The sequence below is a fragment of the Hippichthys cyanospilos genome, chromosome 5 (assembly GCF_059441005.1).
Source record: "Hippichthys cyanospilos isolate Australia breed blue-spotted pipefish chromosome 5, RoL_Hcya_1.0, whole genome shotgun sequence".
NCBI classification, from domain to species: Eukaryota; Metazoa; Chordata; class Actinopteri; order Syngnathiformes; family Syngnathidae; genus Hippichthys; species Hippichthys cyanospilos.
This window is the reverse complement of record NC_142373.1, coordinates 6,455,851-6,478,350: the sequence shown is the minus strand read 5'-3', so window position 1 is coordinate 6,478,350 and position 22,500 is coordinate 6,455,851. Positions and strand designations below refer to the sequence as shown.

Below are 22,500 nucleotides of genomic sequence, written 5' to 3'. Positions count from 1 at the left end.
TCTCTCCTCATCATCCTGGATCCTGCAACATAAAACTACACGTGTTGTCCAGAAAGTTCCATAAGTGGGATAGCCTATCCTACCCTGTGTAATCTCCACTTTGACCTTGGACATGACAACATCTAGAGAACAGTTCGGTGCAAGCCTGTGCCTGCCTAACTCTCTATTTGGCATGGATGCTGTCGGATGCATTCAGAGCTGCTGCAGTGGGGCCATTCATCAAAACTGACCAGCCATCCAGGAGTGCGATGGATCATGGATGACCTCTGTTCGTGCTTCTGTTGGCCCACTCTAGAGAGAGAAAGCTGTGAATTCATCAAAGCCCTCTGCCGTCTGCAACCAATAAAGGCCTTCACACATACTTGCACACCTGCAAGTCTGCTACAGCCACTGCCCATTCTTCAACTTTTCATGCATGTGTGTATGGGTACCTGTTTTGTTTTTTTTAATGTGAAAGGTATTTATACTTTACATGTTTAAGACAAATATTATTGCAGTACACATTTACTTAAATCATAAATTATAAAACGGACGGTAAGTACAGTAAGTAGTATCACGATGAGCCTCGGTTTTGTGTTGTGTACAGTATTTCCTGTGTGTGTTGTGTTTTAAATCATAAATTATAAAACAGAAAATAAGTACAGTAAGTAGTATCACGATGAGACTCAGTTATGTGTCGTGTATTTCCTGTGTCTCGTGTTGCTAACGGCGCTAATGGCAGAAACAACAACACACTAACGAGCAACACTACAGAGGAAGAGGAAATTTGTTTACATCAGCCTAATTTGGTATGCATTTTTTTTATGCCAATATATCCAGTGTTAGTCGTAGCTAATTTCCCTTTTAAGTTTGTTAGTTCTACTGTGTGAACTGTGGATATAGTGTGTAAAGATAAAAAGTGCAAGATCACAGTAAGCAGTGCTAAGAATTTGTTTCTTTTGTTCTTAGACAAGCCTGCATGTTAATAAATTTTGCAACTTCCAACATTCCAGTACCTTAACATAGCTTTATACTGTAGCTACTTACGTCTGTGGTTTCAAAGGGCCTGTACAGGTATCATGAAAAATAAAAAAAAATGTTTTTTTTTTTTAAGTTTAGCTATGTTAAAATGCTAATTATTCACCAGAAACACCCTCAATCTAATGTTTTCTTTTTTCCAAGCATTTCTGAGCAATATAGCTCAAGCTTGCCCTTCAATAACCAGCGCGGGCCAATCCCAAAAAAATGAAGGGCTCCTCAGTCTTACGGTTTATGAATAAAATTGAGTACCACCCAAACACATTAAAAATAATAATAATGAACTGTACAATAATCAGATTTAACTCTTTTGTTTGTTTCCTGAAAAATGTTTTTATTTTCATGTAATGTTTTTTGTTTTTAAACCCTAACTGTTGGATTCTTTCCATCTGTTTATTACAGCATTTGGAGGTAACAGAGGACTTTTCCGAGTGGTATTCCCCACTGCATCAACACCTCAGAGCTGTTGGCTTTTTGAACAAACAGATCCAGTCGATGAATAACCAGTATGCTGAGGTCAGTTGTTCATTTTATGTAAATGTAGCTCATTTAGAAGAAAAAATATTTTAGAATTATTTTAGCTGTAAAATACTATCTACAGTACGTATTGTTATTTAGTGTACCATAACTTTGTTTCAGCAGTGGATAATGACGACGTAATCACATCACAATAGCGTTCCATCCATGCCTCCACGGGGCAGACGTTCAACCTATGTAGTACTATACCTTCACTTAATTCAGTGTTTCTCAAATAGTGGGGTGGTGGGGGGGGGGGGGGGGGGTAAGTTTGTTTTTTCCAAGTGAAGTGTAATTGAGATAAAATAAGGATTAGCATCTCTTTTTCCAGGCACTTGGGTTTTTTTCTACTTAGACAAACCTTTTACCAGGTTAAATGTTGTTTAAAAAAATAGTAAAAGTTTTTTATATTGCTTTTTCCTGTGTCATTGTTAAAAAGGAAAGGAACAGTTATACATATTTTGTTTTATTAATTCTCTTCATTATTCATAAATTCTATTTATGGTCGCTATGGCAAGTAGGGGGGTGCGAAATGTTTTGACTTTCCTCGGGGGGGCTTTGCCAAATATAATTGAGAAGCACAGACCTCATTACAGAGGCCAGAAGCGCCTCTTCCTACTTTGTGGAAAAGCTGTTTTCTATTTGCTTCTGAGCGAGGCAATCCCCAAATTTATCAAAATAATTGGAGGACATGAATCCCTATTTAATCTCCTAAAGGTACCACAACATGAAAAATCAACTTTTTGGAGATTTAAACCATTTTCACCCTAAACACTTTCAACATAATATTTTCTTTCCTGTATGCATTTCTAAGCATTCCTTGCTTGTTCTGCGCTCTACACCTCTGCAGAAAAAAGGGCTTGAACATGGTTTATGACGACAGAAGTGAGGCAGGAACGATTCACAACTCCTTGCACTGCCTGTAGAAGAGAAAATACACTCCTACCTTATCCACAGCTTTTTGCTTCGTTTTGGTTCCGGAGCTGAGGAGGGGAAATTTTGTACCAAGTCATTTGTACTGAGTCGGCCAAGTAACATTAACGTTTCATTTATTAGCCACAACATTTTACTGCAAAAATGTTGAGGCGGCCAAAATGTGTTTGGGAGCACACAACTAGACAATTAGCATGAGTAGCAAATAATTCACCCACAGGCGTAACTATCATTATGAATACTGGGTTTCCACAGGGACGGATTTGATACAAGGAATGTGTGTCAATGAGTGTGGTATTTCGACGCTGCTTTGCATTTTAATGTCAGGAAAATGCCTGTTTTTGGCACCATTATTCATGTTGTTGGAGTAGTCTAACTCAGCCATAATCCTTGTGAGGATGAGCGGTCAAGGATGCATGTTGTGAGGCCTGCTGCTTGAGCTGCAAGATGGCGCGGCACCTTCAGGGAAAGAATAGCTGTTTTACTTCCTGGTTAGTAAAATCGGAATCATAAAACTCATATTTAATGAGAAAATAAATTGCGAATGTGCCAAACGTAATTTTTATGCACATATTGCACTGTGGAAAGTAGTTAAATATCATTTTACGACCCCTCAAGTTATTCCATCAATAAGTTATCCCATCATGTCTTTTCCTTTTTTTGTTTTATTAACATCTCTGTTTTACTGGGCTCAAGCTGAAAACTGGAAGACATCCATTGTCCATCCATGTGTTATTTCTAAAGGCATTATAAAAGGCATATAAAACTTCCAAACTTTGCCTCCTCAAAGGAATATGTGTCGTGTAATTAGCGAGGTCAGCAAATTATTCTTTCTACGGGTTCACGGCGTCTCAAGCTGGGGTCAGCAGTGCCCCATAATAATTCCAAATGCTGTGAATTGGCCCCTGCAAACATGTCAATCATAGATGCATTGTTCTCCCGTATTGGTCCTGGGCGACGCTTTTCACCTCAGCTCTCCCCTCATAAATGACGGGATAAGTACCCAGAAGCACATTACTGGCCCACACATATGTTTAAAAGTTGTTGGACATCATCAGGTTGTGCTGTTCACATGAATTCTTGGATTTCCAAGCTGCCTTGCTTCATCAAACCACTAGCCATGAATGATCCCACTTTAGCTGTGTGTTAGTCCCTCTCCTTCTTTGCTCAATGACAAAATGTTATGTGAAAGAGGTCACTTTAGGAGCGACATCAGATATGCACACAGTGACTCACAGTGTGCATGTCTGAAGTTGCTCACCTTGGTCCAAGGCCTGCTCAGGGAGTTTGTGCGAATGCTCAGATGCATTGAAAATTACAGGGACCATTGCACATGATACGTTTGTCTGCCAGGTTTCACCAGTATCCTCCGTCACCAACGGAGCCAACACAACACAAAGTGGTGATCAGTTGAGAAGAACAATAGGGACCTCGCAGCGGATGCTGCTCGGGCCCTAATAATAATAATAACCAGAGCTGCAAGCAGCTATAGTTGGCTCTCGCAGACCTGAGCACGTTGAAGGATGAACAGTTCGAGGTATGAACATATTTGGGTATGAATGTATTCGTGCATATGCAGGCGAACTGTAGAGGTCAATGTTCTAGGAAAGGTCAAATTTTCATTAGCATTTGTCCAACAGGCTCAGCTAAGTAATTGGAATCGCAAACTCTGTAATATATTTTCTGCCACGAGGTGATTCTAGAACTACGATGTAATATATGTTTGTTGATGTCTGTAGGAATTGACTTTCAATCAACGTGTGACGTTGTGAGAAAATGAGATCATCTGGGACAAACTACATCAGCATTTACTGTTACGATAAATGGTCATAATGAGCGCTGCTGAATAGGCCACGGCCATTATCAAAACATCGAAATATTAGGTAGAAGAAATTAAGCGTGTCTGAAGGCCTTTCTGGAAAAACTTCAGTAATATTACTTTCACAGGCTCAACAAGGTAAATGAAAATATAAATGAAAATATGAATAAATGAAAATGTAATTTTTTGCTGCCACCAGGTGGCGCACACACTACGAGGAAAAAAAGTGTGTTTCGCATTGTACTCCCATGAAATAAAATTTAGAGAAGATCATCTTGGTCCAATTCCATTAAGTTTTACCGTTCTGGCCAGACATTGGACTTTGAGGCGGTGTAAAGGCCACGCCCAAATTTGAAGAGTCATGAAACTTGAGATTCATAATGTTCGTTATGTCTCATTATTCTCCTGACTGATTTTCAGTGAGTTTACTGACTTCATAGCAGAGAACATGAAAGTGTAAAAAATAACATTTTTGTCTGGCACCAGGTGTCGCTATTGGTATTTTGGAAATGTATCATGTAGAAGATTTGGACCATGAGTCTAAATGCTACTGTCAATTTTCAGATATTTTAACGCTTGTTCAGCTGAGTTATAAAAGTTTTTGTCACTCGAAGAAAAGCCCACCTCCATCATTTATTTCATGGGATCGTGACAATTTTTGGACCAGTTGTGCCTCTAAGTCTGATCATGTTCTAGGCCAAATTGAAAGTTGATGGTGTCAACAGTTTAATAGAAGGCGGCAGCAGTGGAAGACTTACAAAAGGCCATAAATGCATCAAATTTGCAAATTCAATAATCTGTAACGCTTTTTATTCTCTACATCCTAGCGTATGCCTGTCTTTGATTGTTATTTAGTTCTTAGGGTCTTGCATTTGCCTACAAATGTTGATAGCTGTAAGGCGAACCAACTGGGTTTGGCTGCAATCCTTCAACTATAATGATATTTTTTGGTCCCACTAGGTGGCGCTCGCAGTATGATAAAAAACTGGTTACAATGTAAAACTGGTGTTTTACATTGGACTCCCATCAATTATATGAAATTTAGAAAAGATAAGACCATCTGGGTTCAATTAAAGAAACTTTTTGGTATTGGCGAGACATCGATCTTTGAGACAACGTAATGGCCGCGCCCCTAGCACAAAATTGGAAAGTTGAAGAACCTTCATGTTTCATTTCTCAAAGCTATTCTGGCCAATTTTCAGTTAATTTGCTCAAACAGGAATTGCACAGTGCAAAAATTGAAATACTAAGGTTTTTGTCACTGGTGGAAAAGGAAATTTGAATCATGTAATTTGAAGCCCCGCCCTCATCATATATGTTAGCCGATCCTGACGAAATTTTGCCCTGTTGTGCCACTCTGTCAGATAATGGACCACGTCAAATGTAAAGTCGTAAAATTTAAAAACCTATTTTCTCTAAGACCCGATGGTATTCGGACACATTTTCAGTCCATTTACTCTTATGGGCTTTGCACAATACATGAAAGTTTAAAAAATGACATTTTTGTAAGTGGCACAGTAATTGATTTGAAAATTTATCATGCAGATATTTTAAGGACACAATTAGTAAATTTTCTGTAAAATTTCAGATTTTTTGAAGCTTGCGCATTGGAGTTATTAAGGTTCTTGTTGCTCATGGCGAAGGAAATTTGACACATAATTTAAAGCCCCTCCCCCCCATCATATATGATGGCTGATTGTGAAGGGAATCATATATTAGGTTGTTATTATGTGCTTAGTTCATTGTTACCCATTTATGCAATCCTAGTTCATCTTGACCCTGTCCTTAGATAGAACTGTTGACGCACGAAAGTGTGAGCCGGGACCTTGGCCCAGCTGCCGGTGGCGCCCGGCTGGCTCTTTTGTTGTGTCTTGTAATCTGCTATGCTTCTACTCAATAAAAGCCAGGGGGGAACGGCTGGGCGGTGGAAAAACTAGCGTTGGAAGACCCACGAGTTACATTTGCCCAAGCTTTTTTTCCCTATGCCCGGCATAGAAAAGTCAATCTTGGCTGGTCTGAGTTACTCTTTTTGCTGTTTGAGCAGCTAGGCTTGTCCTAGTCTTCTTTTCTGAGATTTCTCTGACACTGATCTTCACGAAATTTTGCCCAATTGTGTCGCTATGCCTGATGATGAAGCACACCAAATTTGAAGATGATAGGGTCAACCATTTAGGAGCTATTAAGAGGAACTTGGTACCTGCAAACAGCCAAAAACTGTCCAGAAAGGCACATAAAAAAATTCATATCTCTGGTTCTGTACATCCTAGCATATAGTAGTCTATAACTTTTTTGTAGGTCTTGAGGTCCTATATATGCCCTAAAAAATTTCATAGCTCGAGGTGAAACTGGCCGTGACCATGGAGAAGTGTTCAACTGTAGGTGGTGCTAAAAATCCATTTTTTAGATTTTAATGTATGAAAACACCAAAATACCTAATTTTACAGCAGGCCCGATGAGTGTGCAAATTTTGGTGACTTTTCGTGCATGTTTAAGCCCTCTCATTTACGATTTACTTTGGAGAATAATAATAATAATAATAATAACTAGAATATTTGCAATTTCTGAAGAAATTGGATGTGAAGGTGTAACCTCTGAAGGAAAAGTTGTTGAATGGCAAAGAAAGAAGTGAAAAACTAATGTAGTGGAATTGTGGGTAAATTTTGAATTTTGGGAAGAGGAAAATGGATACCACCATGGAATGGTGGGAATTGGGGGAATCAGTTGAAGTTGGAACGGTCGGAAAGATAGCAGGAAAAAAAACTGAACAAGTTGAATTGTGGGTAATTTTTAAATTCTTGGAAGTGGAAAATGGATACCACCACGATCACATAGGAAGTGGGGTGATCGATTAAAGTTGGAACGGTTAAGACTGGCAAAGATAGAAGGGAAAAACTGAATGAGATGTCTGATCAGATATCCAAGATGGCCGCCCCTCAGGGTTGATGGGAAATGGAGTCTCAGTGTATGTGGGCAAGTGTTGAAGACAATTACAGGAAACACCTAAAGTTGGAACGACCAGTATAGGTCTAACGCAGGTAGGTCTGGTTTGTGTGAATATGTGTAATGATTACAATGTGAAATGAATTGGCTGAATGAATTGAATGCAAAATGAGGAAGCTTCAAATAGGAAAAGTAAAATCTGCCTTTGGGAATGAATTACAAATTGTTATAGGTGAAAAATATGGAATTATGGGAAATTATTAATAATTTTGATTTATTGAATTGTTGGGAATGAGCCATAGGGTGGAATGAATAAGTTCAATGTTATGAATATGAAATGGGAAACATCAAAATGTGAAATGTTAATTGTCCCATTGAGAATGAATGGGAAGCCCTCCCATTGGAAATGCATTATGAAATATTAAAGGTGGGAAAAATATGGAATTATGGGAAATTATTGGAAACTATGTATTACTGGAATGATGAGAATGATCCCTAAGGCAAGCTGAATGAGTTAAATTTTGAAAATATGAAACGTAAAAGATGTAATATTGAAATGAAAAATCACCCAATGTAAGTCAATGGCACTTTTGGCTCGGAAAACAGGGAATTGTGGGAAATCTATGAATAATTGGAATTATAAAAATACACGCGCACCGAATGGGAATAAGTGGAATAAGATGAAATTGGAACGGCGTGAATCGGATAAACTGGGAAAGAGATGAAATGTCCCAAAAAACGGCAGAATAATAATAATAATAATAACTAGAAAAAGTGCAATTTCTGAAGAAATTGCGTGTGAAGGTGAAACCGTTGAAGGTTTGGGAGTTGAAAAGTGGAATGATGTGGAACGATTGAATGGTGCGAATCTGTGAAGAAATATGAATACAAAGTTGAAAAACTGAAAAAAAGTTGAACCGTGGAATTTGAAGATGAATGAAAAACTGAAAAAAAGTTGAACTGTAGAATGATTTGAATCTGTGAAAAATTATGAATCCTACATAGTTAACAAACTGAGAAAAGTTGAACTGGAATAATGTGAATCTGTGACATTAGGCCTAATGTTAAGTGAATGATGTGATTCAAAAACATGCAGGATATCAGCCCTCGAGGACTGGAGTTTTAAACTCCTGTTAATGAGCTTATCATTTGAATGAGGTGGATTGAATGAGGTGGATTGTGGATTGATGTGAAACAGTGAAGAAATGTGAATAATACAGAGTTGAAAAACTGAAAAAAACTAAAACGTATGAATCAAGCTGAGTTAACCAAGCCAGATGCCGTACTAGGTGGAAGCAGTGATGAGAGGTAATGAGACGTCTAATAAAATATCCAAGATGGCCGCCCATGAGGGCAGATTGGAGTTGGAGTCTTCAGTGGTCTAAGATGGCCGCCCGATGGCAACATGGGAAATGGATTACTTTGTGTAACTAAACTATAGGTGTCAAACTCCAGTCCTCGAGGGCTTGTATCCTGCGTGTTTTTGAATCACACCTGTAATGGAGGTGTCGGAGTAGCGTCCAAACTTGTGACCTCCTTGAAAGGACTGTACTTGACTGATTCAGAGGATCCTCAATCTTATCAGGTTGTCCGGCCAGAACATAAAGACGATGCACACTCTCATGCCACTCTTTATTTGTATATAATGTTCTATTTATTTATCTGGGTTGGTGTGTGTGTGTTTCTGTGTTTGTGTGTTCTGTGTGTGTTCTATGTTTTATTGTGGGTGTGTGGTCTCTGCAAAGGAGAGCAGAGAACATTCACTAAACATTGATAACTAACATAACTAACATTGTACAATATGTTACATCATATGCTCACATGACTCTATATTAGCTTAGAATAACATAAACAACACAGGCAAACATACCGTACAATGATAGGAAGAATGAATTCAACCCAATCGTTCCAAAATGTGCGTTAGGTAGGAAAGAGTTAATGGAGCCGAATAGATTTGAGTGGGCGGTGACGTCACTCCCTTACGGCGGAAAGATCACATTGGCACACACGGCAAACAAGCGAAAAATATGCACATTTTGTGGATGAAACTTTAACGTGAATACTAAAAGGGAAGTATGAAAAGTACGGTATATTTGCCTTTAGCAATTATACCAAACTTAGGTGCAATAACAACTTAGACATTAATGGACAAAGTGAAGCAGTGCAAACGTAAACATGTATCCAAAACCACGAACGGACAACATATTCAAACTGTACTTACATTCTCATGGACGCACGGAATAATAATGAAAGGAATGAGATAATCCACAGAATGATTGAAAGCAGAAAAAAATGACTGTCCATTACAACGATACCTGCCGACTGACCGATGAAAGAGCAAAACAACCTATGATAGTGTAAACAGAGTCCTGATTGGTAGTGCAGGAATGAAACACAACTTGTGATTAGTTGCTAGGCGGTTGCTAGGAAGATCACATGACCACAGGAGAAACATGTCCAGACGTAAATAGTAATAACAGAACGATTCAAACACGAAATCGTTAAGTATAATCAGAAACTTCTTAACAACACCATTCACTTAACATTAGACAATTTTTACGGTACAAAAACTTGAATTGTAGCTGAAAGTTGAACTGTAAACGTGAAACGCGATTTGCCCGAACCGGGACACGGACATGTTGAAGATGACAACTCTACCACTGGGCCACTGGGGGGCAGTGTAAGACCACACTGGGAAAGCTTGAAATATAGGGAATGAAGTATTTTTGAACGTGAATCTATGAAGAACTACGAATAATACAAAGTTAAAAAACTGAAAAAAGTTCAACTGTGGAATGAAAAGATGAAATGAAAGTAAGAACAGTTTGAAAAGGCTAAATTCTTTAAATATGAATAGTATAAAAAACGTAAATTGTAGGAAAACGATGAATAGTTGAACCTTGAAAAATAAAAAAGCACTTCACGTGAATATGTGGAATGATATGAAGTTCGAACGGCATGAATTGGATGAACTGGGAAGGAATTGAAACCAAAAAAAAAAATACTGAATTAACTGAAAAAAAACACTGAATGTGTGAAAAGACACAGCGGGGATCGAACGCACGAACATGTAGTAGATATACGTCAACAGAACGTCTGAGCCACGGGAAATGACGTAACCGTGAACGCTTTAAAAGGAAGTAGGAAGAACGCTCCAATCACTTAACATTAGGCCGTTTTTACGGTACAAAAACTTAAATTGTAGGAAAACGATGAAAAGTTGAAACTTGAAAAATAGACCCGCACTAACTAAAAAAGACTCACACAACTAAAAAATGACGCAGCCTGGGATTGAACCCACGAACATGAAGTGCGAATGCGGTACAAAAATCCCATGAGCCATTGGGACATAGGAAACGCGGAAACCGTTAAAGTTTAAAAATAAAGTACGAAGACCACCCCATTCACTTAACATTAGGCCATTTTTACGGTACAAAAACTTAAATTGTAGGAAAACGATGAAAAGTTGAAACTTGAAAAATAGACCCGCACTAAACATGAATATGTGGAATGATATGAAGTTTGAACGGCATGAATTGGATGAACTGGGAATGAGTTGAAACGTACCTAAAAAACGGTCGGAATAAAAAAAATAAAAATAATAATAATAAAGGTGGAGAAAAACATAAGTGTGAAGGTTTCACCTTCACACAATAATAATAAAGTCAAGGAATAACATATGTGTGAAGGTTTCACCTTCACACAACTAGAATATGTGCAATTCCTGAAGAAATTGCGTGTGAAGGTGAAACACCTGAAGGGAGAGGTTTTGAATTATGTGGAATGGCGGGAATTGGAGGAATCAATTAAAGTTAGAACAGTCGGAATCGGATGAAGAATGGCAAGGATATAAGGGAAAAACTGAAAAAGTGGAATTGTGTTAAAAATTTGAATTCTGGGAAGAAGAAAATGAATACCATTATGGAATGCCGAGACTTGGGGGAATCAAATAAAATTGGAACTGACGGAATCGGATGAAAAATGGCAAAGATAGAAGGGAAAAACTGAAAAAGTGGAATTGTGGGTAATTTTTGAATTGTGGTTAAAAATGTATGGACGGGCATTGGGGGAATCGATTAAAGATGGACCGGTGGTAATCGGAGTAGGAATGGCAAAGATACAGGGGAAAAACTGAAAAAATGGAATTGTGGGTAATTTTTTAATTCTGGGAAGAAGAAAATGGATACCACCATGGAATAACGGGACTTGGGGAAATCAATTAAAGTTGGAACGGTCGGAATCGGATGAAGAATGACAAAGATATAAGGGAAAAACTGAAAAAGTGGAATTGTGGGTAATTTTTGATTAGTGGGTAAAAATGGAATAGCGGGCATAGGGGGAATCGATTAAAATTGGAACGGTCGGATTCGGATGAAGACTAGCAAAGATACAAGGGAAAAACTGAATGAGATGTCTGATCAGATATCCAAGATGGCCGCCCCTGAGGTTTGATGGGAAATGGAGTCTCAGTGTATGTAGTCAAGTGTCCAAGATGGCCACCTGATGACCCCATGGGAAATGGAGTACTCTGTCTACCTAAACAGTAGTCCACGAAGGCCAAACGCCCACACAATGAATGACCTCATTGAAAATGAATTGGTTCATTAAAGGTACAGTATGTGGAATGGTGGGAAAATGTTGTATTCTGCTAAGAGGTAAATGAATACACCAATGAATTGGCGAGGATGAATGGAATCGATTAAAGTTTGAACGGTGGGAATCGGATGAAGAATGGCGAAGACAGAAGGTTACAATGTTTTGGCAAGAACAATTAACTGAGGAATTATGGGTAAAAAATGGGGAAAACTTGAAATGTTTGGTGCGAGGGTGTTCTTGGCAATCTAACCCATAAATGGGAAACACCTAAAGTTGGAACGATAAGTTTAGGTCGGACGCAAATGGAGATATCACAAGAGGAAACATAAAAAATCTAATTTTTCGCGAGTTTTAGGGGGCTATTACTTATGCAAATTAGATGCATTATGGGTAAATGACACTCTGAGGTCATAGGCAGGGTCAAGATGAACGGTTAAACGCTAAATCGGCCTGAATCGGACAAATACCTGTAGTCATTAAAGTGAAAAAAACTAATTTTTTTTTAATTTTGTAAAAGATCACAAAATTTAAAAAAGTGAGAAAAAAGTACACTTAAAGTTCAAATTCTGAATTTTGGAGGATTATATTTCATAGTTTGGATGTTCAACATTAGGAGAGTGTTGTTTTTATTGTTCTGAGTTAACCAAGATGGCCACCATCCTGGGTGGAAGATGGGCTGAAAGCTCATGAGATGTCTGATCAGATATCCAAGATGGCCGCCCAAAATCCACAACGATGGTCCATGAGTTACGTGGTTCCGCTCATTTCCACGTGAGGGTTTCCAAAAAAACTTTTTTTTCCCACTTTTTTCCACTTTTCCCCATTCAAAGTGAATGGGCTGCGACGAGAGCTTGTCAAATGTCCAAGATGGCCGCCTTACAGGGGTGTATGGGAGCTGTAGTATTTGATGTAGGTCAGAGTTCATCCAAGACGGCCGCTGGGTGGGGGTACCATGGTAAATAGAGTACAACGTGTACCTGAACAGTAGTCCAAGAAGGTCACATGCTCACAGAAAGAATGACCCCATAGAAAATGAATGGATTCTTTGTGACTACAGAATGAGGAATTGTGGGTAAAATTTTGAGTTCTGGGAAGCTACCCCTTTGGAATGCCGGGATTTGGGGGAATCCATCAAAGTTGGAACGGTGGGAATCGGAGTAGGAATGGCCAAGATAGAAGGTTACAAAGTTTTGGTGAGGAAAATGGGAATGAGGAATTATGGGTAAACTTATTAATATTGTTATGAATTACTGGTTTGTGTGAATATGTGTAATGATGACTGTGAAATGAATTAGCTGAATGATTTGAATGCAAAATGGGGAAGCTTCAAATAGGAAAAGTCAAATCTGCCCTTGGGAATGAATAACAAATTGTTATAGGTGAAAAATATGGAATTATGGGAAATTATTAATAATTTTGATGTATTGAATTGTTGGGAATGAGCCATAGGGTGGAATGAATAAGTTCAATGTTATGAATATGAAATGGGAAACATCAAAATGTGAAATGTTAATTGTCCCATTGAGAATGAATGGGAAGCCCTCCCATTGGAAATGCATTATGAAATATTAAAGGTGGGAAAAATATGGAATTATGGGAAATTATTGGAAACTATGTATTACTGGAATGATGAGAATGATCCCTAAGGCAAGCTGAATGAGTTAAATTTTGAAAATATGAAACGTAAAAGATGTAATATTGAAATGAAAAATCACCCAATGTAAGTCAATGGCACTTTTGGCTCGGAAAACAGGGAATTGTGGGAAATCTATGAATAATTGGAATTATAAAAATACACGCGCCCCGAATGGGAATATGTGGAATAAGATGAAATTGGAACGGCGTGAATCGGATAAACTGGGAAAGAGATGAAACGTCCCAAAAAACGGCAGAATAATAATAATAACTAGAAAAAGTGCAATTTCTGAAGAAATTGCGTGTGAAGGTGAAACCGTTGAAGGTTTGGGAGTTGAAAAGTGGAATGATGTGGAACGATTGAATGGTGTGAATCTGTGAAGAAATATGAATACAAAGTTGAAAAACTGAAAAAAAGTTGAACCGTGGAATTTGAAGATGAATGAAAAACTGAAAAAAAGTTGAACTGTAGAATGATTTGAATCTGTGAAAAATTATGAATCCTACATAGTTAACAAACTGAGAAAAGTTGAACTGGAATAATGTGAATCTGTGATATTAGGCCTAATGTTAAGTGAATGATGTGATTCAAAAACATGCAGGATATCAGCCCTCAAGGACTGGAGTTTTAAACTCCTGCTAATGAGCTTATCATTTGAATGAGGTGGATTGAATGAGGTGGATTGTGGATTGATGTGAAACAGTGAAGAAATGTGAATAATACAGAGTTGAAAAACTGAAAAAAACTAAAACGTATGAATCAAGCTGAGTTAACCAAGCCAGATGCTGTACTAGGTGGAAGCACTAGTGAGAGGTAATGAGACGTCTAATAAAATGTCCAAGATGGTCGCCCATGAGGGCAGATTGGAGTTGGAGTCTTCAGTGGTCTAAGATGGCCGCCCGATGGCAACATGGGAAATGGATTACTTTGTGTAACTAAACTATAGGTGTCAAACTCCAGTCCTCGAGGGCTTGTATCCTGCATGTTTTTGAATCACACCTGTAATGGAGGTGTCGGAGTAGCGTCCAAACTTGTGACCTCCTTGAAAGGACTGTACTTGACTGATTCAGAGGATCCTCAATCTTATCAGGTTGTCCGGCCAGAACATAAAGACGATGCACACTCTCATGCCACTCTTTATTTGTATATAATGTTCTATTTATTTATCTGGGTTGGTGTGTGTGTGTTTCTGTGTTTGTGTGTTCTGTGTGTGTTCTATGTTTGATTGTGGGTGTGTGGTCTCCGCAAAGGAGAGCAGAGAACATTCACTAAACATTGATAACTAACATAACTAACATTGTACAATATGTTACATCATATGCTCACATGACTCTATATTAGCTTAGAATAACATAAACAACACAGGCAAACATACCGTACAATGATAGGAAGAATGAATTCAACCCAATCGTTCCAAAATGTGCGTTAGGTAGGAAAGGGTTAATGGAGCCGAATAGATTTGAGTGGGCGGTGACGTCACTCCCTTACGGCGGAAAGATCACATTGGCACACACGGCAAACATGCGACAAATATGCACATTTTGTGGATGAAACTTTAACGTGAATACTAAAAGTGAAGTATGAAAAGTACGGTATATTTGCCTTTAGCAATTATACCAAACTTAGGTGCAATAACAACTTAGACATTAATGGACAAAGTGAAGCAGTGCAAACGTAAACATGTATCCAAAACCACGAACGGACAACATATTCAAACTGTACTTACATTCTCATGGACGCACGGAATAATAATGAAAGGAATGAGATAATCCACAGAATGATTGAAAGCAGAAAAAATGACTGTCCGTTACAACGATACCTGCCGACTACCGGTGAAAGAGCAAAACAACCTATGATAGTGTAAACAGAGTCCTGATTGGTAGTGCAGGAATGAAACACAACTTGTGATTAGTTGCTAGGCGGTTGCTAGGAAGATCACATGACCACAGGAGAAACATGTCCAGACGTAAATAGTAATAACAGAACGATTCAAACACGAAATCGTTAAGTATAATCAGAAACTTCTTAACAACACCATTCACTTAACATTAGACAATTTTTACGGTACAAAAACTTGAATTGTAGCTGAAAGTTGAACTGTAAACGTGAAACGCGATTTGCCCGAACCGGGACACGGACATGTTGAAGATGACAACTCTACCACTGGGCCACTGGGGGGCAGTGTAAGACCACACTGCGAAAGCTTGAAATATAGGGAATGAAGTATTTTTGAACGTGAATCTATGAAGAACTACGAATAATACAAAGTTAAAAAACTGAAAAAAGTTCAACTGTGGAATGAAAAGATGAAATGAAAGTAAGAACAGTTTGAAAAGGCTAAATTCTTTAAATATGAATAGTATAAAAAACGTAAATTGTAGGAAAACGATGAATAGTTGAACCTTGAAAAATAAAAAAGCACTTCACGTGAATATGTGGAATGATGTGAAGTTCGAACGGCATGAATTGGATGAACTGGGAAGGAGTTGAAACCAAAAGAAAATACTGAATTAACTGAAAAAAAACACTGAATGTGTGAAAAGACACAGCGGGGATCGAACGCACGAACATGTAGTAGATATACGTCAACAGAACGTCTGAGCCACGGGAAATGACGAAACCGTGAACGCTTTAAAAGGAAGTAGGAAGTACGCTCCAATCACGTAACATTAGGCCGTTTTTACGGTACAAAAACTTAAATTGTAGGAAAACGATGAAAAGTTGAAACTTGAAAAATAGACCCGCACTAACTAAAAAAGACTCACACAACTAAAAAATGACGCAGCCTGGGATTGAACCCACGAACATGAAGTGCGAATGCCGTACACAAATCCCATGACCCACCGAGACATAGGAAATATCGAAAACGTTAAGGTTTAAAAATAAAGCACGAAGACCAGCCCATTCACTTAACATTAGGCCATTTTTACGGTACAAAAACTTAAATTGTAGGAAAACGATGAAAAGTTGAAACTTGAAAAATAGACCCGCACTAAACATGAATATGTAGAATGATATGAAGTTTGAACGGCATGAATTGGATGAACTGGGAATGAGTTGAAACGTACCTAAAAAACGGTCGGAATAAAAAAAAAAAAATAATAATAATAATAATAAAGGTGGAGAAAAACATAAGTGTGAAGGTTTCACCTTCACACAATAATAAAGTCAAGGAATAACATATGTGTGAAGGTTTCACCTTCACACAATAACTAGAAAATGTGCAATTTCTGAAGAAATTGCGTGTGAAGGTGAAACCGTTGAAGGTTTGGGAGTTGAAAAGTGGAATGATGTTGAACGATTGAATGGTGTGAATCTGTGAAGAAATATGAATACAAAGTTGAAAAACTGAAAAAAAGTTGAACTGTGGAATTTGAAGATGAATGAAAAACTGAAAAAAGTTGAACTGTAGAATGATTTGAATCTGTGAAAAATTATGAATCCTACAAAGTTGAAAAACTGAGAAACTGGAAAAAAAAACGAATGTTTGAATCGTAAAAAAGTGTGGATGATCCGAAGTAAAAGCAGAAGAGAAAATACAAAGTTTTTCAACTTTGTATTATTCACAATTCTTCACTGTTTCACATCAATCCACAATCCACCTCATTCAATCCACCTCATTCAAATGATTAGCTCATTATCAGGAGTTTAAAAATGATCCCTAATCAAACTTTTTCAGTTTTTTTACTGCTTGAAATATGAATAATACAAAGTTGAAAAACTGAAAAAAACTGAATGTATGAATCAAGCTGAGTTCACCAAGCCAGATGCTGTACGAGGTGGAAGCAGAAGTGAGAGGTCATGAGACGTCTAAGAAAATATCCAAGATGGCCGCCCATGAGGGCAGATGGGAGTTGGAGTCTTCAGTGGTCTAAGATGGCCGCCCGTAGGCATCATGGGAAATGGTGTACTTTGTATAACTAAACTGTAGGTGTCAAACTCCAGTCCTCGAGGGCTTGTATCCTGCATGTTTTTGAATCACACCATTCACTTAACATTAGGCCATTTTTACGGTAGAAAAACTTGAATTGTAGCTGAAAGATGAACTGTGGTATAATGTTAATGTGAAGAAATATGAATAATACAAAGTTGAAAAATTTAAAAAAGTTGAACTGTGGAATGATGTGAATGTGTGAAAAAATATGAATAACACAAAGTTGGAAACTAAAAAAAAAAACGAATGTTTGAATTATAAAAAAAGTGTGGATGATCTGAACTAAAAGCAGAAGAGAAAAAACAACTGTAAACGTGAAACGCGATTTGCCCGAACCGGGACACGGACGTGTTGAAGATGACAACTCTAACACTGGGCCACTGGGGGGCGGTGTCAGACCACACTGTGAAAGCTTTAAATAAAGGGAATGAAGTATGTTTGAACGTGAATCTGTGAAGTATTACGAATAATACAAAGATAAAAAAAAACTGAGAAAAGTTCAACTGTCGAATGAAAAGTAAGATGAAATGAAAGTAAGAACAGTTTGAATATGTTGAATATGTTTGAATAGTTACAATATGTTACATCATATGCTCACATGACTCTATATTAGCTTAGAATAACATAAACAACACAGGCAAACATACCGTACAATGATAGGAAGAATGAATTCAACCCAATCGTTCCAAAATGTGCGTTAGGTAGGAAAGGGTTAATAGAGCCGAATAGATTTGAGTGGGCGGTGACGTCACTCCCTTACGGAGGAAGGATTACATTGGCACACACGGCAAACATGCGACAAATATGCACATTTTGTGAATGAAACTTTAACGTGAATACTAAAAGTGAAGTATGAAAAGAACGGTATATCTGCCTTTAGCAATTATACCAAACTTAGGTGCAATAACAACTTAAACATTAATGGACAAAGTGAAGCAGTGCAAACGTAAACATGTATCATGTTAACATGTTAGGTAGGAAAGGGTTAATGGAGCCGAATAGATTTGAGTGGGCGGTGACGTCACTCCCTTACGAGGAAGGATCACATTGGCACACACGGCAAACATGCGACAAATATGCACATTTTGTGGATGAAACTTTTAACGTGAATACTAAAAGTGAAAAATGAAAAGTACGGTATATCTGCCTTTAGCAATTATACCAAACTTAGGTGCAATAACAACTTAGACATTAATGGACAAAGTGAAGCAGTGCAAACGTAAACATGTATCCAAAACCACGAACGGACAACATATTCAAACTGTACTTACATTCTCATGGACGCACGGAATAATAATGAAAGGAATTAGATAATCCACAGAATGATTGAAAGCAGAAAAAATGACTGTCCGTTACAACGATACCTGCCGACTGACCCGTGAAAGAGCAAAACAACCTATGATAGTGTAAACAGAGTCCTGATTGGTAGTGGAGGAATGAAACATAACTTGTGATTAGTTGCTAGGCGGTTGCTAGGAAGATCACATGACCACAGGAGAAACATGTCCAGACGTAAATAGTAATAACAGAACGATTCAAACACGAAATCGTTAAGTATAATCAGAAACTTCTTAACAACACCATTCACTTAACATTAGACAATTTTTACGGTACAAAAACTTGAATTGTAGCTGAAAGTTGAACTGTAAACGTGAAACGCGATTTGCCCGAACCGGGACACGGACATGTTGAAGATGACAACTCTACCACTGGGCCACTGGGGGGCAGTGTAAGACCACACTGTGAAAGCTTGAAATATAGGGAATGAAGTATTTTTGAACGTGAATCTATGAAGAACTACGAATAATACAAAGTTAAAAAACTGAAAAAAGTTCAACTGTGGAATGAAAAGATGAAATGAAAGTAAGAACAGTTTGAAAAGGCTAAATTCTTTAAATATGAATAGTATAAAAAACGTAAAATGTAGGAAAACGAATAGTTGAACCTTGAAAAATAAAAAAGCACTTCACGTGAATATGTGGAATGATATGAAGTTCGAACGGCATGAATTGGATGAACTGGGAAGGAATTGAAACCAAAAAAAAAATACTGAATTAACTGAAAAAAAAACACTGAATGTGTGAAAAGACACAGCGGGGATCGAACGCACGAACATGTAGTAGATATACGTCAACAGAACGTCTGAGCCACGGGAAATGACGAAACCGTGAACGCTTTAAAAGGAAGTAGGAAGAACGCTCCAATCACTAAACATTAGGCCGTTTTTACGGTACAAAAACTTAAATTGTAGGAAAACGATGAAAAGTTGAAACTTGAAAAATAGACCCGCACTAACTAAAAAAGACTCACACAACTAAAAAATGACGCAGCCTGGGATTGAACCCACGAACATGAAGTGCGAATGCGGTACACAAATCCCATGAGCCACCGAGACATAGGAAATATCGAAAACGTTAAAGTTTAAAAATAAAGCACGAAGACCAGCCCATTCACTTAACATTAGGCCATTTTTACGGTACAAAAACTTAAATTGTAGGAAAACGATGAAAAGTTGAAACTTGAAAAATAGACCCGCACTAAACATGAATATGTAGAATGATATGAAGTTTGAACGGCATGAATTGGATGAACTGGGAAGGAGTTGAAACGTACCTAAAAAACGGTCGGAATAAAAAAAAAAATAATAATAATAAAGGTGGAGAAAAACATAAGTGTGAAGGTTTCACCTTCACACAATAATAAAGTCAAGGAATAACATGTGTGAAGGTTTCACCTTCACACAATAAAGTCAAGGAATAACATATGTGTGAAGGTTTCACCTTCACACAATAATAAAGTCAAGGAATAACATGTGTGAAGGTTTCACCTTCACACAATAATAATAAAGTCAAGGAATAACATATGTGTGAAGGTTTCACCTTCACACAATAAAGCGGTTTAAAGCGGTTAAAGCACCTTTTCACCTTCACACAATAATAATAATAATAATAATAAAGCGGTAGAATAACATATGTGTGAAGGTTCCACCTTCACACAATAAAGCGGTAGAATAACATATGTGTGAAGGTTCCACCTTCACACAATAATAAAGCGGTAGAATAACATGTGTGAAGGTTCCACCTTCACACAATAAAGAAAATGGCTGAGCACAATAACATATATGTGAAGGTTCCACCTTCACACAATAATAATAATAAAGAAAATGGCCGAGCACAATAACATATGTGTGAAGGTTCCACCTTCACACAATAACTAGAGCTGCACGCAGCTATAACTGGCCTTCGCAGATGTGAGCACGTTGAAGGATGAACAGTTCAAGGTATGAACATATTTGGGTATGAATGTATTTGTGCATATGCAGGCGAACAGTAGAGTCAAAGGTGAAAGTTTAGAATCAGAATCAGAATCGCCTTTATTGTCTTTGTATAGCATACAACGAGATTTGGGTGCTACTCCTTAGTGCATTTCGTTAAAAAACAATAAATAGAGTAAAAATATAACAGTGTATAAATACAACGTTTAAAACACACACAACAACAGCATATGTAGTGGTAGTGTGGTCTGAGGCTTTTCTCGCACGCAGTACACATATTACACATGGATGAATGGCTCAGATAATGCTCATTATTGCACAAGTGAAGAAAGTGAGTATGGTTTAAAATGCAGTACTTGATTATATTCCGTGATTATTTATTGCAGTAATAGCTCTAGGAAAAAAACTGTCTCTAAATCTGCTTGTCCGGGTTTTGTGTGCTCTGTAACGGCGGCCTTAGGGTATCAAGATAAACAGGTGGTTGCCGGGATGGGATGCATCCTTGATGATGTTGCCGGCTCTACTGAGGTAACGTGTGCTGGCAATGTCCTCCAGGCTTGGCAGAGAGCAGCCCGTGACCTTCTGGGCCAGATTAATCATCCTCTGCAGCGCTTTTCTGTCTGCTACTGAGCACCTCGCGTACCATGCTGTAATGCAGTACATTAAGGTGCTCTCGATGGTAGCTCTGTAGAACATCACCAGCAGCTTCTCCTCCAGGTTGTTTCTCTTGAGCACCCTCAGGAAGTGGAGTCGCTGCTGGGCTTTCTTCACCACCGCCATGGTGTTGGCTGTCCAGGAAAGCTCCGCAGAGAGCTGCACACCCAGGAACCTAGTGGAGCTCACCCTTTCCACACAGTTCCCATGAATGTAAAGCGGCGCTGGGTCTGCTCGTCCCTTCGTGAAGTCCAGAATAATCTCTTTTGTTTTTGTGGTGTTCAGTTTCAGGTTGTTTGCTGAGCACCACACTGTCAATCGGTTTACCTCGTCTCTATAGTCAGACTCATTTCCCCCTGAGATGAGTCCGACCACGGTCGTATCATCCGCAAACTTAATTATGGTGTTTGAGGGATGGGTCGGAGTGCAGTCAAATGTGTAGAGAGTGAACAACAGGGGGCTCAGTACACATCCTTGAGGAGAACCGGTGCTGAGTGTGATGGTGGAGGAGGAGTGGCGACCCAGTTTGACGGACTGTGGGAGGTCCGTGAGGAAATTATTAATCCACTGGCATATTGAGGTGGAGATGCCCAAGTGAGTCAATTTTTGGACCAGGATATCCGGGATGATGTGGTTGAAGGCTGAGCTGAAGGCTATATTATAAGTTTAAATTAGTAGTCATTGGTTGCCAACACAGTATTTAAAGAATAGCAAATTTTTTAAGAAGGCCCAAGGTGTGTTAAAAGGTTGGTGAATTTATGTGCATGTATATGGCTTAAAAAAGCAGATGCATTCAGAAGGAGAATCACAATAATTTAAAGTATTTTATTTAACTCACAAATAAAAAATTAAATTAAATTTACATAATGAAAAAATTGTTATATATATATATATATATATATATATATATATATATATATATTAGCACGTTGAAGGATGAACAGTTCGATGTATGAACATATTGGGATATGAATGTATTCGTGCATATGCAGGCGAACTATAGAGGTCAATGTTCTAAAAAAGGTAACATTTTCATTCACATTTGTCCAACGGGCTCAACTAAGTAATTGGAATGGCAAACTTGGTAATATATTTTCTGCCACGAGGTGATTCTAGCACTATGATGGAATATATGTTTGTTGATGTCTGAAGGATTTGACTTTCAATCAACGTGTGAAGTC

General features: G+C 38.1%; 1 protein-coding gene across 3 annotated transcripts in view; it reads left to right on the top strand.

Annotated features, from left to right (window-relative positions):
- Positions 1-22,500, top strand: part of ccdc93 (CCC complex scaffolding subunit CCDC93) — a 96,504-nt gene that overhangs the window by 47,314 nt on the left and 26,690 nt on the right. For all 3 annotated transcript variants that reach the window (XM_088414630.1, XM_088414629.1, XM_088414628.1), the window contains one exon: positions 1,420-1,533. In XM_088414630.1, coding sequence (XP_088270756.1) covers positions 1,420-1,533 — 114 coding nt within the window. The remainder of the gene's footprint in view (positions 1-1,419; positions 1,534-22,500) is intronic.